At 50.6% G+C, this 14351-nt stretch overlaps 6 protein-coding genes and 1 non-coding gene across 7 annotated transcripts; 3 read left to right on the top strand and 4 right to left on the bottom strand.

Moving 5' to 3' along the window:
* Nucleotides 1–382: 382 nt before the first annotated feature.
* PSV08DRAFT_t75 lies at nucleotides 383–454 on the bottom strand. Its single transcript has one exon. It is a non-coding gene; the product is annotated as a tRNA-Arg (tRNA).
* Nucleotides 455–674: 220 nt separating this feature from the next.
* Nucleotides 675–2377, top strand: PSV08DRAFT_385430 (uncharacterized protein; the record flags this gene model as incomplete). The annotated part of the gene is made up of 2 exons (XM_014217545.2): nucleotides 675–774; nucleotides 917–2377. 2 exons carry the CDS (start codon nucleotides 675–677, stop codon nucleotides 2317–2319), a joined length of 1503 nt encoding a protein of 500 aa, XP_014073020.1. The 3' UTR covers nucleotides 2320–2377.
* On the bottom strand, nucleotides 2285–3230 carry PSV08DRAFT_212835 (C-terminal of NADH-ubiquinone oxidoreductase 21 kDa subunit-domain-containing protein). Its single transcript, XM_014217563.1, has 4 exons — nucleotides 3104–3230; nucleotides 3029–3045; nucleotides 2770–2975; nucleotides 2285–2720 (listed from the first exon to the last, which is right to left on the bottom strand). Exons 1-4 carry the CDS (start codon nucleotides 3173–3175, stop codon nucleotides 2437–2439), a joined length of 579 nt encoding a protein of 192 aa, XP_014073038.1. The 5' UTR covers nucleotides 3176–3230; the 3' UTR covers nucleotides 2285–2436.
* Nucleotides 3231–3456: 226 nt separating this feature from the next.
* PSV08DRAFT_212831 (uncharacterized protein) lies at nucleotides 3457–8116 on the top strand (the record flags this gene model as incomplete). Its single annotated transcript, XM_014217564.1, has 3 exons — nucleotides 3457–3814; nucleotides 3869–7357; nucleotides 7427–8116. 3 exons carry the CDS (start codon nucleotides 3457–3459, stop codon nucleotides 7927–7929), a joined length of 4350 nt encoding a protein of 1449 aa, XP_014073039.1. The 3' UTR covers nucleotides 7930–8116.
* Nucleotides 8117–8171: 55 nt separating this feature from the next.
* PSV08DRAFT_212829 (transcription factor Tfb2-domain-containing protein) lies at nucleotides 8172–10026 on the bottom strand. The gene is made up of 3 exons (XM_014217537.2): nucleotides 9746–10026; nucleotides 9151–9695; nucleotides 8172–9101 (listed from the first exon to the last, which is right to left on the bottom strand). Exons 1-3 carry the CDS (start codon nucleotides 9870–9872, stop codon nucleotides 8325–8327), a joined length of 1449 nt encoding a protein of 482 aa, XP_014073012.1. The 5' UTR covers nucleotides 9873–10026; the 3' UTR covers nucleotides 8172–8324.
* A 127-nt stretch (nucleotides 10027–10153) lies between these two features.
* Nucleotides 10154–11150, top strand: PSV08DRAFT_344742 (HotDog domain-containing protein). The gene is made up of 7 exons (XM_014217531.1): nucleotides 10154–10206; nucleotides 10264–10304; nucleotides 10360–10372; nucleotides 10437–10502; nucleotides 10586–10628; nucleotides 10679–10816; nucleotides 10873–11150. Exons 1-7 carry the CDS (start codon nucleotides 10180–10182, stop codon nucleotides 11028–11030), a joined length of 486 nt encoding a protein of 161 aa, XP_014073006.1. The 5' UTR covers nucleotides 10154–10179; the 3' UTR covers nucleotides 11031–11150.
* A 169-nt stretch (nucleotides 11151–11319) lies between these two features.
* On the bottom strand, nucleotides 11320–13689 carry PSV08DRAFT_191852 (uncharacterized protein; the record flags this gene model as incomplete). The annotated part of the gene is made up of 2 exons (XM_014217546.1): nucleotides 11320–11583; nucleotides 11626–13689. 2 exons carry the CDS (start codon nucleotides 13687–13689, stop codon nucleotides 11320–11322), a joined length of 2328 nt encoding a protein of 775 aa, XP_014073021.1.
* Nucleotides 13690–14351: the final 662 nt, after the last annotated feature.

Genomic DNA, 14351 nt, shown 5'->3' with positions numbered 1-14351 from the left:
CATCGTTGTAGCGACTTGGTTGGATTTTGCTTGTGAACTTTTCGTATTCACAAGATAGAGTAAAAGACTCAATTAGGCCAATACTCAACAAAAAGGTGTCTTAATTGTCTTGATAGTGTTAAGAATGTATGCCCTTACCGATATGTCCCTTATCTATATATCGTATTGCACTATGATAGTTCTACGGCATATATGAAAACCAGCCTGTGTGTATTGTTGTCAAGTGATGATCGACGATTTCCAAAAGGTGGGGGTGGGGGCCTAGTTGCTGCATTCTCACTCCACAACCAAAAATCCAACTCGCTTAGAAGAAAAAAGAGCGAGAAGAAGGGAAGAAAGCCACAGCTTGATCGGAAGGTCAAAAAAGCAAGAAGCAAAAAGACGACACCAGTGGGACTCGAACCCACAATCTTTGCCACCGGAAAGCAACGCCTTACCATTAGGCCATGGTGCCTTTTATCTCCGGAAGATGAGGTTTTTCAGAATTGCATTGTTCATATTGGCTTACAAAATTTGTCAAGTGAAGAGCACCGTAACCGATTACCCGAACTGGTGACTCCGCATCATTGTACGACCAAACTTTCCCTCGGCTCACAACCACCTATCGCTCAAAACTTGGTGTTGCTCATTGCCTCTGCACCCTCTACCCTGTCTCGACACCCCAATTGCCCATCATGTTGGCGGCACGAGCATCGCGATGGACCTCAAAGACCGCCAATGTCACGAGACATGTATCGCAACTTAGGCCATACTCTGAAGTAACTACACAATCACGTATCTTGGTTCAATTCACGCACAATAACTAACATATAGCAGGAGAAAACGTCCAGGCCCAAGCCCCAAAAGCACTTCAAAAAGGGCGGCAAAACCAAAAAGCCCAAGACTGGTGTTGCCAAAGAACCCGGTGCCATGGTAGAGGAAGAAGAAGAAGCAAAAAGCACAAAAATAAGCCCCGTGCCATACACCACCAAGTTTTCATCTAGATCCCGTTCTTACCACCTGGGAGGAGCCGATGCCATCCGCGCAAGCAGCATGTCGCATTTCCTGCGGCAGGCGCAGTTCCAACTGACGGAGCTGCAAGCGCGGTACCGCGGGCTGCAATATAGACTGCAAGGGCCGTACAACGTGCGTGTCAGTGTCCATGGGGGTCGTGCGCGAAGAGATCGAGTGAATGTGGACGAGGGGACGGTGTGGGTGGGGGACAAGCGGGTCCCAAACATATGGCTCAGGGATAACTGCCAGTGTGGAACGTGTATGCATGGAGATACGAGGCAGCGGTTGCTGGATTCGTTTGGGATCCCGGCGGGGATTCGGATGGAGAAGTGGGAGGTTGAGGGGGAGGAGGCGGAGGCGGAGGGCGGGAAGAAATTGAAGGTTACGTGGGAGGACGGACATGAGAGTTTGTACCCTTTTTCGCTGCTGCGCCAGACGCTCAAGACGGAGCCGGCCAAGGCGGTGCAGCGGTTGGGGCTTGTGTCGCTTTCGCTGTGGGATAAGGGGGTTGCGGCGGAGCCGCCGATAGTCGAGTACGAGGGGGTTATGAGCGGGGAGATGGCGGGGTTGCTGAAGCATCTGCGGGAATATGGGTTTTGCTATGTGGATGGAACGCCGTTTGAGGATCCGCAGGATACGAAGGCGTTGCTGGAGAAGATTGCCTTTATACGCGAGACGCATTATGGTGGGTTCTACGACTTTACGGCTGATTTGGCGAGTAAGGATACGGCGTATACGAATATTGCGCTTGAGGCGCATACGGATACGACGTACTTTTCTGATCCGGCAGGGCTGCAGGCGTTCCATTTGCTGTCGCATACGGATGGGGAGGGAGGAGCGAGCTTGCTTGTCGACGGGTTCAAGGTCGCTCAAGAACTTCTTGAAACGGACAAGAAAGCGTATGAGATTCTCGCTACAGTAAATGTGCATGGCCATGCGTCAGGGAACGATGGCATATCGATTCAGCCATACCGTGGCTTCCCCGTACTAGAGCACGACATTGCAACGGGAAGTCTCCTGCGTGTACGCTGGAACTCTTCTGATCGTGCGTCGATTGAGCTCCCCATTGATCAGGTGGAAACGTGGTACGACGCCGCAAGGAAATTTGATGCATTACTGAAGAAGAAAGAGAATGAGTACTGGGAGCAATTGAAGCCAGGACGGGCACTAATCTTCGATAACTGGAGAGTGCTACATGGTCGGAGCAGCTTCACTGGGAAGAGAAGGATCTGTGGTGCGTACATTAATCGAGACGACTGGATTAGCAAATTCAAAATGGCCGAGTTCGGACAGAGCAAGGTCTTGGAGGGACTCCCTGTAAACTAGAGATGGAATGAGAACAAGAAACACATGTTGATACATGCTCACTTGGCTTGTTTGAACTTATTTACAGCCACTGTGACTCAAAAAACTACGCTTAGTCTGTTTACAGCATCTCTGGCTCTACCGACCTTCGCGGGCGAGCCTCTCCTGCTCAAGTTCCAACTCAGCCTGTCGGTAGTACTTTGCGGTGTCAACACCGTGGTAGGGGTGATTGACGAGGTTTGGCCATGGGAGAACGTGACCAAATGTTGCGGCAAAGCGCGAGTTTCGGTGGGCGACTCCCTGCATGTACTCGCTCATTTCCGACTTTCCATACAGTGGCTCGCCCTTCTTGACCTTGTCGACCATTTCGCGCATGTCCATCTCCACCTCGCGGCGGTTCTCACGTGCACCGTAGAAACGCACTGCTGTGTGTTAGCATTTGGTCTGCCTCCCTGCCTGTGTATGACATACTGCATGACCTCGAGTAGGCGAACATGAAGCATCCAGCCACTCCAACAGCGCCGGTCAATCGCAAGACGGGGGCAAAACCACCCTTGCCGACCATGGAGGGCGACACCTTCTCCCAGTAAAGCATCAATCCAGGGCTCAAACTTCCGAGGGCGGCACCGTAGGCCCAGTCGGAGGGGCGAGTGTACCGCATTACGCGGCTAATGTGTCTTTTTTTGCAGAGGTTAGTCATGGCATGTGGCAGAGGACAACAAAGGCGTACGGGTCATTGTCGATGAGCTGTCGGCGTTAGTTAGTGCAAGCCATTGCAGGATGGCCGAAGGCGCAATTGACTCACAGGGTACTCTCCAGTGGGGACCTTGTCTGGCACGACAGCCTGGTGCCTGACTGCCTCGTCTGCGTTCGTCATTGTGGTGTTGATGTGCACTGCGGCCGAGGGCGTGCTTGTTGCGGGCTGGGCGAGTGAGGTTGGATGGAAGGCTTGGCACTGCGGGCCGGTAGTCGTTGGAGCTTCCGCAACGCCATCCACTCCAGAAACTTTACTTCTTGGCGCGTCACTACGCCATTCGCCAAACCTCGTGCGCCGACAATGCGCGCGCCCCCCTTCACTTGCGCCGACACCCTCTCTGCACCGCGACCATGGCCATGAAGCCAGACCACATGGATGACGTTACCCCGACGGGCGACTCCATGTCTTCCATCACCTCTCCAGGCGCGTCTGCTGCGCATGCGCCCGACCTGGCCAGCCAACATGCCCGCCCAACTGTCGCCGACCTGCACGGCGAGAACCACTTCGCGCAAGTTGCGAGGAAGAATTGGCTAGCCGCAAAAAAGACGACCAAAGTGCGCCCTGAAGTTGTCAAGAAGGAGCTCTGGGACCAGCTGGAGAGCGTTGACTTTGCATACTCATCGCTCTTGATCCTCGAGAATCTGCAGTTGTTGGAGCGCTATTTATGGCCTGGATATACAGAGGATGCATCAAACTACCACCATTTGCTACTGGCCCTCATGGTCAATGTTAAGAGGAGGGAGAACCTGTCGTCTTGGGGTACGTTGCGCCGTTGCTGTTGGCTACTAAAGGGACTGCGCTGACACTGAACAGAACACTTCTCAACCAAGCCTGCCGAATTCTCATCCTTCTTCCGTCGCATCTTGTCCATGACCGTCGACCCCTCGCAGCCCAGCAAGATCCGCACACAGCTCATATCTTTTGTCATCGGCGCCTTCCAATCACTCGACAGCGGCCTGGTGCGAAAAGAGTGCGCCCCTCTGGTTGGCATATCCATATGGCAGAACCTGCATTCTGATGCTGTGCGCGAGCAGTATTTTGAGCAGCACAGCATGCTGCGCAAGGCTTGGAGGGCTGCATCGAAGCGCTTCGATGCTGGAGACGATGCACTGCAGGCCCGCCTGCGTTTCGAGCGCTCGTGGCTTTACACGCTCCTTTTGGACTTCATAGACCGGCTATACAACAGTAGTAACAGTCAAGATATGAGGGACAACATGGCCTACTGCGAGCGCTTCATGGAGCTGCTAATAGACCTGCAGAGTCAGCTGCCTACAAGGAGATATGTCAACACTCTACTCAAGGACCTCAACATGCTCTCGGCTATTCGATTGTCGCCCATGTACGCCGACGAAGACAACGGCCTGTTCCGCGATCTGTTTGACCTGCTCAGCCACTTCACCAACTTCTCCATCGAGGACCAGACTGGCAGACAATTGTCGAAACTCGAGTATGACCAACAGCATTATGACCTTCTGTCCAAGTTGCAACGAACGGGCTACGCTGCATTTCAAGAAAAACTCCAACTAATGGCATTAGCAAACTACAAGAGCATTGGAAACAGGGAAGAGCTGGATGGCCACCTGCGCACATTGAGTGACGAAGAGCTTGTTGAACTTTGCTTGCTCATGGGTCTACGAACAGAGTATCCTGCCACGACGTACTTGGTGCGGGATCGTGCTTTCTACATGGAGACCCTAATCATGCTCGTTGAGCAACGCCCAACTTTCAAAGACACAGTCCGCGATATGCCAGTACTGCCAACAGAAAAGATTCTCTACGAAACTACATTTTTGCGAAACGAATCCTACGATGGCTCACGACCGCTTGCCATTCCAAAGCTGAACCTACAGTACCTGACCATGGGCGACTTCTTGTGGAGATCATTCGTCTTGTATAGGGCTGAGTCATTCTACGGTATTCGCAAAGACATGGAGGACGTCGTAAAACGCGTCAAACCAAAAGGCAGAGGTGTCAACACCAAGTTTACCGGTGTATCAAAAATGTCACTACCCATCATGAAGCCTGCTATTGTTGATGTGGCGCCATCCAGAGTCGGAGAAGAACACCCCGCCTACGTTCGAGCAGAGATCATACTTGATGTCAGTCGGCTTCAATATCCAGTACGGCGGGACTGGGAACAGCTCCGGCCAGATGATGTAGTCTTTCTCCTTGCAGTTGAGGGAAAAGACGACGTACCCATGCGAAATGGTAACCATGGGGATGTCAGCAGTGGAGAAGAGATTGGTCTGCGTCGAATGAGATGTGCCCAGGTGGTTCAAGTTCTGGATGACAAGGGACGACCTCTAAGAGAACAAGCCCGTGACGATGGCTTTGGATCAAGGGCACGGCAACGACGGCTCCTTGTCAATATCGACGCGAAGCAGTACCATGCCGACATGGACCAAACCGCCAAAGGAGCGCCCAACTTCTACGAGCAAATCAATCTCATTGTTCGCCGAAAAGGACGCGAGAACAACTTTTTGCCGATCCTAGAGTCCATCAAGCGCCTGACTCTCTCGGATATCCCAGCACCATCTTGGCTGCAGGAGGTCTTTTTGGGCTATGGGGATCCTGCATCTGCAACCTACAAGCGACTCCCTAATCGGCTAAATAAGATTGACTTCCGCGATACCTTTTTGGACTGGGAGCATCTGATTCAGTCATTTCCCGGAAAATCCGTTGAGCCCAATGAGGAAGCGCATGCACCTATCGAGCCTCCATACCTCTTAGAGTTCCCTGTTGCAGTGGAACCAGAGGTTGCACCACCACGGGCGTCGAAAAAGCGGCGCCGGGACCAGGCTGAGGTTGCACAACCTGTGCAGGAATCGGTTCGCGTATCCTCGTACAAGCCACCAAATATGGGTCCATATCCTGCAGATGCGCCAAAGCTGAACAAAGTCCGATTCACACCTGCCCAAGTTGATGCCATCACTTCGGGAACTCAGCCGGGACTAACAGTGGTGCTCGGACCACCAGGCACCGGCAAGACGGACGTTGCGACCCAGATTATATCCAATATATATCACAACTTCCCGGACCAGCGGACCTTGCTGGTTGCACACAGCAACCAGGCGCTTAATCAGCTGTTCCAGAAGATTGTGGCGCTTGATATCGACGAGCGTCACCTATTGCGGTTGGGTCATGGTGAAGAGGATCTCGAGACGGATGCAAGCTACAGCAAGCACGGACGAGTGGAGTCGTTCCTTGAGAGAGGACAGTACTATCTATCCGAAGTTGACCGTCTCGCTAAAAACTTCGGTGCACCGGGTGCCCACGGTAGCTCATGCGAGACTGCAGATTACTTCAATCTTGTCTATGTGAAACCAGCGTGGACGCAGTACTGGGATAATGTCACATCAGGAGAAACGAGTGTTGAGCAGATAATCACTGAGTTTCCATTCAAAGATTATTTCTCAAATGCACCACAGCCTCTCTTCCCTCCTGCAGTAGACCGTCAACAGATTCTTGATATTGCGCAAGGTTGCTATCGCCATGTCCAGAAGATCTTTGCAGAGCTCGAGGACATTCGTCCGTTTGAGCTTCTGCGGAATCCTCGGGACAAGGCAAACTACCTGCTTGTCAAGGAAGCTCGCATCATTGCAATGACATCGACACACGCTGCCATGCGGAGACAAGAAATCGCATCGCTAGGGTTCCACTACGACAACGTCATCATGGAAGAAGCTGCCCAAATCACTGAGATTGAGAACTTCATCCCACTCGCATTGCAAAACCCAAAGAATGGTGAACTTCCATTGCAACGTATAGTCCTCTGTGGTGATCATCTCCAAAACTCCCCCGTCATCCAAAATCTCGCATTCCGTCAATACGCCAACCTGGAACAGTCGCTTTTCCAACGGCTTGTCCGCTTGGGCGTACCAACCATCATGCTCGACCAACAAGGTCGTGCTCGCGCATCCATCGCCGAGCTCTACAGATGGCGTTATCCTTCGCTCTCTAATTTGCCTTCTGTCGTCTCCAATCCTGAGTTCCAAATCGCAAACCCAGGCTTCAAGCACGAATACCAATTCATCGATGTGCAAGACTACAAGGGTAAAGGAGAAGAGCAGCCTACACCGCACTGGATGATCAACTTGGGCGAAGCCGAGTATGCGGTCGCTTTGTACATGTACATGCGATTGCTTGGGTACCCCGCAAACAAGATATCGATTCTCACCACATATGCTGGCCAGAAGAGCTTGATCAACGATGTCCTAGGTCACAAGTGTAAGAACAATCCACTGTTCGGGCGCCCAAGGATAGTAGCTACGGTGGACAAATACCAGGGCGAGCAAAACGACTGTAAGTTTTTACCTCCCTTTTCTCTAAACTTTCCAAGACCATTCCTAACATATGTGCTCTTCGAAACAGACATCATCCTCTCCCTTGTCCGCACCCGCTCAATAGGCTACCTCCGCTCGATCCGCCGCCTGACCGTCGCGCTCTCCCGCGCCCGCCTAGGCCTCTACATCCTCGGCCGCCGCTCCGTCTTCGAATCCGTCTTCGAACTCAAACCCGCCTTCGACATCCTCCTCCAGCGGCCCGACAAACTCGAACTCGTCACCGACGAAATGTTCGGCGAGACGCAGCGTCCCGTTGACTCTGCCGCTACTACCATCCCTGGTGAGGCCCAGATGCAGGATGTGGAGCACCTGGGTAAGTACGTGTATGAAATGACGAAAGCAAAGGTCGAGGCTATTAAGGCGAATGGTGGCGTCATGCCTAGTACAGCACCGGAGGTGCAGATGGGTGAGGCGGGCGTGAATGGTGCAAGCCATGCTGTGGATGACGAAGAAGACGATGATAGGCCTGAGAACGTGCTTATTCCTACAGAAGCTGCGGAGGATTTCGAGGGCGAAGATGATGAGGAATAACAAGATTTTATCCAAGAGGGAGAGGTGTGTAGTTTTATCGCGTTGCATTTTGTGGGGTCGAGATGATTCCGTGTTTTTTTTCCCTCAATTCACAAGAAAATGTACGAACTTGGAGAACCGATATGTTCTTTGCATCTGCATGGCGTAATAATCCTTTTTTTTCCTATTGAAATCTTCTTTTCCTTTATATTTTTTATCAAAAGGGACTATAGATGTGAGATTGGGAATGTTTGAGAAAAGAGCGATACCAAGATCATAAATTCAAATGTTGTCTATCACTTGTGCTAATAGTCACTTATTTCCCCCATTTGTGCATAAGAGAACGCCTTGATGTCAATGAGATCATCAATACAGAAAGCCAACGATACGAACTCCGTACATATTTTTCCATTCTCTTATCGGCCCCTCGCATTCTCTCTATTCTCTTTCTTCTTCCTCAAATACGCACTGATCTGTTCGACATGGCTGACGAAAAAGCACCTATTAGCATCATTTTGCCAAACGAGCACACCCAGTGCACTAGCATAGTTCAAAACATCTCTATACTCTGCGTCTGAACCAAACTCGCGCATCAAGTAGCCCGTTGTCGTTTCCACGCGCTCGCCCTCGTATTCCCAGAGACGGATCTGATCCATGACGGTTGGCGGGATGTAGGGGACGGTTTTTTGCATCTGCGGGTGGGCATAGGTGGTTAGGTAGGAGATGATTTGTGCTGAAGTAATGCCTGCCTGGACGGCTTTGTGCACGGACTCCTTTGTTAGTTTTCCCGAGACGAGGTTGGGGAAGCGGTGTTGGAGTTTGGTGAAGAGAGAGAGAATGGCGATTTGAATCAGACTGTTAGTGTAGGCATATAGGCGGTAGTTGGTTTCGATGATTATGAAGCCCTTGTTTGCTGCGGTTGGAGGTCCGGTGGTGCTTGTGCTTGCTTGTGCAATATCGTTGGAGGAAGTTGACATGGCACTGCCAGAGTCTGATGTGAGCGTCGTCGCTAACCGGGTGGGGTAGAAGGTTCGCGCATTTCTGTCTGAGCGATATACAAGACCCATTGCAGAGAGGTCCTCGAGCATTTGGAGTTGGGTCGCTGAGAGGGTGGAAGTGGAGTAATCTTGGCCCAATTCAAGAGAGCCAAGCATGAAGAGGAATGAGAGAACTTCGGTTTCGGACATGCCGAGCTGTAATAGTGTTAAATGAAATCAGATAAGATCTATATTTCATGCTTACCTCGTTCGTCATCTTCAAATAAACAATCAGCAGACTCCAAACCTGCGCATTCGTCTCTTGTAGCACGAAAGAGAAGCCATCTTTTGTGATCCTTGGACTACCATGTATTGTGCGCACTAGATCACCAGTATGTAATAGCTTCTTGGTGCCAGGACCAACCTCAGCTCTAGAGATGCTGTCTTTGCTGAGACCAGCCGCACCGCTTACGAGGTAGTACAATATGCCCTCCCATTGAGACCTCGAATACTCGTCCAAGAACTCAATACTAACACGATTTCCACTCTCTTCCTTTGTCGCCGGTACTCCAAAAGAGCGATGCGTGCCAGAGCCCTCGATGGCGTTTCGGAGGCTGCGTTGGAAGCCTGGATTGAGTGTCCACGATAGAGTACCGTTGTCCTGTCGTGCCGAGGTAATGATATGCAGACGGTCGAGGGTAAAGGTCGCCCTCTCTTTCTCTTTGCGCGCAGTGGGTTTGAACCAGGTATCGAGGTCGGCAGCGGGGAAGGGAGTGGGCATGTAGAGCATAGCCATGACTATTGACTTGGCTGAGGCTCTTATTAGCTCTGCAAGCACTATTCGGTTTGCCTTTGCTTACCAAGATGCGGTAACATGCAGCGGAATACCGCCAGAACTGTCGAAGGCTGCTCATACAGCTTCTTGTGTGTAGCCAGCGGGAGACCCTCGAGGTATTCCAGCGCCTGAGCAGAAGACGAGGCCGACATCTTGGTGGATGTGGTGGAGAATTAACGTTGTTTTACCGCCGTATTATCATGTTCGGATACTGCAATGAGCAGGAGAGAGAGAGGCGGGCAAGACGCGTTGCGTTGCGCGGGCTGCAGCCTGTTTGAGTCGAAAGTCGAAAGTCACTGGTCGTTCAAAGAAAGTAAGGTGACGCGCGCGTCCAGTGAGCGGAAAGATGCTCCCCCACAATTCCGCTCCACCCCTGTCTAGCTTCCGAGATAACTAGCCAACTGCCGAGCGGGACCCAACTACATCACTCTTCGCACACAAAGAACCGAGACCGTGACCATGACGGCGCTGAAGTTTGTACGATCTGTGAGTGATATAGGCAATGGGAAATGCTAAAATCATGCCCATTGACCAATACAGTAGGTCTGGGAATCATTCCGAGCCAACTCGGGCCTGGAGCCAAGGTACACCCCCACGATTGGATAGTATACCGATAGCATCGACCTAACTATTTCAAAGGCTTCTGGACGGTGTAAGTTTACTCTGAGATTCGATTTGAATGAATGAACAAGGCTCATTACCAATTGATTCATCAGCTTCGAGTGACGTCGGCAGTCCCGGGACGCGTCAAGTTTGAGCTGGACATAAAGAAGGAGCACACAGTGAGTATTCTCCCTTGAAGTCTCATGGAAACTTCATATACAGTATTACCGAAGCTTATTAACCGCTAATCTGCAACACCCAGAACCGATTGAGCATTCTCCATGGAGGAACAATCGCCAGCATGGGTCATTTTGATTAGTTCCAGCTCGATTTCATCTATTCTAATACCTCGCAGTCGATCTTGGGGGCTCTCTAGCCGTAGCATCTCGCGGTCTCTTCGCAACCGGCGTCTCCACTGACCTGAATGTGACCTACCTCTCCTCGGGCGGCAAGGTCGGAGATTTGATCAAGGCCGAAGTATCGTGTGACAAATGTATGTATCTATATCTCGGGTGATCATCAAACCCTTCTTGCTAACAGAGATAAAAGTCGGCAAAACATTGGCCTTTACATCAATCAACTTCAGCAATAGCAAAGGAGAGATCTTTGCTCGAGGAAGCCATACCAAGTATGTTGCCCTGGCGTGGAAAGATCCAAACAACATCGTTGAAGAGCTATCACCCAAGCCGAGTGAGAAGAAGGAATAGTCATTGCAGCACTTCTGTGAATTATTAAGATTACATTTCGTCTGGCCATACGTTATTGATATGCCCTTCCTACGTAATCATTAAGTTCCGGGCTTACCATCCCCTAAAGTTACATTACCGCCTCACTGCAGAACTCCACAAGCAATGTTTTCAATACTCTTGGCTGCACCACACCACCTTGCCCACTGTAACTTTTTGTAGATACTGTTTCTCAATGAATGGCCCATTCAATCATTGAAAGCCGACAGTCCATATCACTCTTAATACGCTAGTCGGCATGTACAGAGGTCTAAGACTTCCCCGTAGATGTCTCTCGGTCCTCCTCCAAAGTATCATTTTCCTTCGTCTCGTCCGATTTGTTCCATCCTTTGCCCTTCATGAGATTGACAAGGCTACTCTTGCGAGGGGTCAGTTTTCTGAAAGCTCGTTCAAAAGTACCGGCTCCAGTCTCGGGAAGAGTTTCACTATCGCTTTGCTTGGGTGTAGCTCTTCTTGGGAGATCGGCTGGATTGCCAAGCAGCCTGTGATCCTTTCGATAATTGTACTCGAACTCCTACAATCAGTCAATCAGTAGATGGTGGGAGAAACAAGAAACATCACATACCCAAAGACTGTCTGCTGCTTGGTCAGTAGTACATAGAGCACGCAGCTGCGCAAGGATATGGCATGCGGCAAGGTTTCCCTGGTCAAGCCTGTATTCGCTCAATGGGTCCTTTCCTCGCTGGCCCGGCTGAGTATTCAACTCCGCATTCATGGCGTCAGTACGCCACTGGTCATACCGAGATTGAAATCTTCCAGCCCAATACAGCGGTGGCATGTAATCTTTGACCTGGAAAACACTATTGTCAGCATCTTCTGGCGTCTCTTCCCCCTGAACAGATCCTAAAGTCTCGCGTAAAACTTCCTGTGATGATCTTGTTGTTGCGCCTGGTACAGGGTGTGTTCCCAAGACTGGAGGCTGAGGCCTATCTGGTAATGAGGGAAATATTGTAAGACTGAAGGTTGATGTACTGGGCGTCTCTGATAGAGCAGAGGCTCTTGTAGCCTCAAGTTGCGTATTTGTGCAGCCCTGACTTGACACCTCTTCACCATTCTCTTCGGGTATTGACTGACATGAGATAGTATCGGATACTATTCTTCCGTCATGAGGCGTGAAGAGCGTGTCTTGACTCATACGTAAATTCTGTGTTGTCTCTGACAGGGATGACTTTCCGTGGTGCAGTGACAGAAGAGGCACTGGCGGGGCAGCTTCTGGCTGAGATCCAAGATAATGGAAGGTATTGGAGCGCGGAAGTTTGCTCACCTCGTGATTTACCATAGCAAGCGCACGAGATAGTCGCCAAACACCACCCAAACCATTCGGCGTACCTAGTGTTTTCCTCGACAAATCTGCTTGCGTGTAGGATCGTAGCAAATCTGCCTTTGAGGAACGAGGCCTATGTGACGTTTTCTTTGTCGAAGTGTCTGGAAGTGAAGGCATTGAAGCTAGGTCAGGCTTCATAGTAAGGCGCAGTGGCGGCAGTACAGTCTGCTCCTCACGCTGGATTCTCTTTGCAGTGGCTGGAGTGTTTTCAGTAAGATAGGAGCGCCCCTGTTTGCTTGCAGTTGGTGGAGTTGCGAAGCTTGTTCTTCTGCCCTGCATATTTGGAGTGCTTGGTCCAAATGACCTCCTGTCGTATATTGCTCCGGCAACCGCAAGAGATTCACGCTTCAGCATACTCTCTTGTATCTGCGGCTGCCTATTGTTGATGCGCTTTTCGATAGGAATGTTCTCCTGTAATACTGGCTTCTCGGATCTTTGGGATACATTGGGTTTCTTAGGTCCTGGTTGCCTAGGAACCATAAACCCTGCAGTCTGTCGCGCGTTCGATCCCTTCACAAGGTTTGGTGTTGTGCGTGACCGTAATGGCTGTGAAATTCTTGCAGGTGAACGTTTTTTGGGGCTAACAAATGCTTGTGCTGCAGCAATGTATTTGGTTTGTTGTGATGCACTGAAGGATGGATGGTGATGAAGATATCGACGTGGACTAGCGCAACGATGTTCAAACAACGGAGGACTTGGTGAAGGAATCTTTGAAGGCACTGAATTTAGCTCAGATACAGGAATCACTCCCGGAGAGCAGAACTTGACGGATTCGTTGATATCTGGCTCTAGTGTATCAGGCTCAGTGCTGACGGAGAGCGGGATGAAGCCCAACGTGCGCGAGCGAGGAAGTGGCTTGGGGGTGATATCAGCATCGTCACTCTGGAGTGAGGTATCGACATCCGTTTGCCCTACTAGACCTTTTGTCAAGTCATGAAAGTTTATGAGAGACGTCGATTCGCGCGCTAGTAAAGTCGGGGGATCGCATGCAGAGGCAGTAGTGATGGCGTCAGTTGTGGGTGGCTCAGTGACAGCCAATGAATTGATCTCAACTTTATTGCGGCCCGGGGTGATCTTCCGTTGAGAGAGAGGATTCGATATGAGAGAGAGGCCGTAGCTGAGCTTTCTCCGAAACTTTCGGGCGCCGTTCTCATGCAGGTCTGCGCCCATAGGCTGCTGAGGCGCTGATTTGTCCCTCCAGCTTACCATATCTGCTATATTTTCTTCATCCGACCGCGCCGTTTCCCACAAAGCTCGTATTTGTTCAAATCTCTGTCTATCTGGATATGTTAGCATGGCTGCAGCGGGGTGCGAGGCATGTACTGATAAGAAAAACTTGCCTCTGACCAGATGCTGTCGATGCTGTTGTTCAGTGGAGGTGTAAATGTGGAAGGAATGGAGCAGCTGGTCGGTGAATGCAACAGTGACGTTGCTGTGTAAACAAACGCCCAACATCAGACGGTAGGAGCTGTCCCATTCACTAAACACTCTTCACCACACATAAAGCGCCCTGGCATGGACCACCTAAAATAGTACTATACATAGGATACTCTCACAAGCTCTGCAGGTAGTCCAAAATACATCCACGATGTTTCTTGCCCTGTTCTAGTGTTTAGTCTGGGTGAGTGAAGCTTAAAGATTTGGTTATCAGGAGGGGTTAATCATACTCAATTTGCGCCTGTGTACCTTTCCAGCATGCTAAAGTCTGTCGTAGATGCAGGATCTTCAGTTTTCGTTGTATGAGATGCTGCAGAAAGTCAATATGAAGTAGCCCTATCATCCCCCGAACAGAACTGGAAGAAGTTTGGCCAAGGAAGCAGCCAATTAATCGTTGCCTGTTTTTCTCTCAGTATATTGTAACAGTAACAAACATGTGTTTTCGTAAGTTGAAGGGCTTCTGTTGCAGCTAATGTAGTGGCATTCTATTCTTCGGCAGTGTTACATGCAGTGATGAATGT

Source organism: Bipolaris maydis (assembly GCF_028858645.1).
Source record: "Bipolaris maydis strain C4 unplaced genomic scaffold PSV08scaffold_20, whole genome shotgun sequence".
In the NCBI taxonomy this organism is placed as follows: Eukaryota; Fungi; Ascomycota; class Dothideomycetes; order Pleosporales; family Pleosporaceae; genus Bipolaris; species Bipolaris maydis.
This window is presented reverse-complemented; position numbering and strand designations above follow the sequence as displayed.